Here is a 1840-nt window from a genome sequence, read left to right on the forward strand (position 1 = left end):
CTAATGGAACTCGGTCATCTCTCAGGCTTGAGGCCCTCTCCAAAGCAGATGGACTCTGGAACAGCGAAATGAAAGAAATACTTGCAGTTGAAGCATCTACCCGTCGTGTTTATGCAGTCTGGGAGCACAGTGGGAAGAACTATGCACGGTATACACCTCTTTTCACAACAACGGGGGCTCAGAAATGCAAAGCAACCTTAGAGCTGACTCCTTGGGGCGTATCAGCAGATCTTCAGATTCAAGCCACTCAGCCAAACTCTTTCCTGGACACAGCCTCAGTTAATCAAGTTGTTGTAGTGAAGATCAGTACTGCAAACCAGAAAGTTGGCTGGAAGGGTGAAGGCCAAATTCAGTCATTATCTCTCAGTTATGATATGCAGTTATCAAATGACAAATCAAAGGCAAAGTTTGATCTTTATGGATCTTTGGAAGGATACATGGACTTCCTCAAAAATATAAAGTGTCCCATTACTGAGAAGAGCTTATGGGATATCTTGAAGTTGGATGTCACTACCAGTGCTGACAGAAAACAGTACTTAAATGGTTCAGCATCCCTCGTGTACACAAAGAGTGATGATGGTTACTTTTTCCCCATACCTGTAAATAAGCTGACCGATGGCTTCACTTTCAGTATTCCTGAATTACATCTAAAGGCTCCAAGCCCTGTTCTCAGCACTCCAGAGTTCAGACTTCCTTTCACCACTCTCCAGGTCCCAGCGTACACTGTTGACTTGCGCAACGTAAAAATTCCACAGACACTGAACACAATGCCATTTGATGTCAATTTACCCACACTGCCAAAACTAAGATTCCCCAAAGTGGATGTAGGAGCCAATTATATTACATTAGAAGAATATAAAATACCGTATTTTGAGGTGACAATACCTGAATACCAAATCACTGTGTCTCAGTTCACTCTTCCAAAGAGTGTTTCTCTTGGCAGTTTCCAAGTAGATCTGGATGAAGTAGCTAATAAGATTGCAGATTTTGATCTGCCTACAATTACAATTCCTGAACAGAAAATTGAGATCCCACCTCTCAAAATATCCTTACCTGCTGGAATTTACATCCCGTCATTTGGTGCCTTGACTGGATCTTTCAAAGTTGCCTCGCCTTTGTACAATGTCACCTGGAGAGCAGACTTCACAAACAAAAAGGACTCTTTCGAACAGTCCATTGACTCTACATGCAGCTCAACATTGCAGTTCCTGGAATATGACTTGAATGGTAAGACGTTAAAATTCTATATGCCTTAATTTGGAGGGAAATACTGTATACTGGGTTTTTTCAGATTTTTTTTCCCAGTACTTTGCGTATGAAGGTGTTGCTGTCTATTTAGCACTGATGTTAGATTGTACTTCTTTTATCATCAGCAGCATTTTTTCATAAATTATTATCAGAGTCTCAGTCAGTCACCCTGAAGTCTAATGCCTAGATACATGTATAATCAATGGCATACTGTGAAAAAAATGGGAAAGATCTCTTTTCTGTGTAGCAGTTTCTTACTTTAATTTGTGAACAGCATAATATTCCCCCATTCCACTTACAATAATACATGTGGAGGAGAGAAGGCAAGCTGACTGTTTATCTGATTCAGTTCAGATAAAGAAATACCTATCTTTTTCCTTAGGAACTAAGCATATTTGATTTCAAAATTATCTAAACTCAGAAAACTCTGGAGTCCTGTATAACATTGACTTCTAGACTTTATAGTAATACTAAAAATATACATCAGAATAAAATTCTAAACTGTCAAGAAATTAGAATCCCCATTTATGATCTGCATGAATGCAAATTTTTATATCCATATTGTTCTACATATAGAGAAAATTTGAATTTT

The 1840-nt window shown here is 38.8% G+C and overlaps 1 protein-coding gene across 1 annotated transcript; it reads left to right on the forward strand.

Annotated features, from left to right (window-relative positions):
• Window positions 1–6: 6 nt before the first annotated feature.
• LOC104168212 (apolipoprotein B-100-like) lies at window positions 7–1256 on the forward strand. The gene has a single exon (XM_009708715.1). The coding sequence runs from the start codon at window positions 69–71 to the stop codon at window positions 1254–1256; it is 1188 nt and encodes a 395-aa protein (XP_009707017.1). The 5' UTR covers window positions 7–68.
• The last annotated feature ends 584 nt before the right edge of the window (window positions 1257–1840 follow it).

The sequence above is a fragment of the Cariama cristata genome, unplaced genomic scaffold (assembly GCF_000690535.1).
Source record: "Cariama cristata isolate BGI_N322 unplaced genomic scaffold, ASM69053v1 C11212394, whole genome shotgun sequence".
In the NCBI taxonomy this organism is placed as follows: domain Eukaryota; kingdom Metazoa; phylum Chordata; class Aves; order Cariamiformes; family Cariamidae; genus Cariama; species Cariama cristata.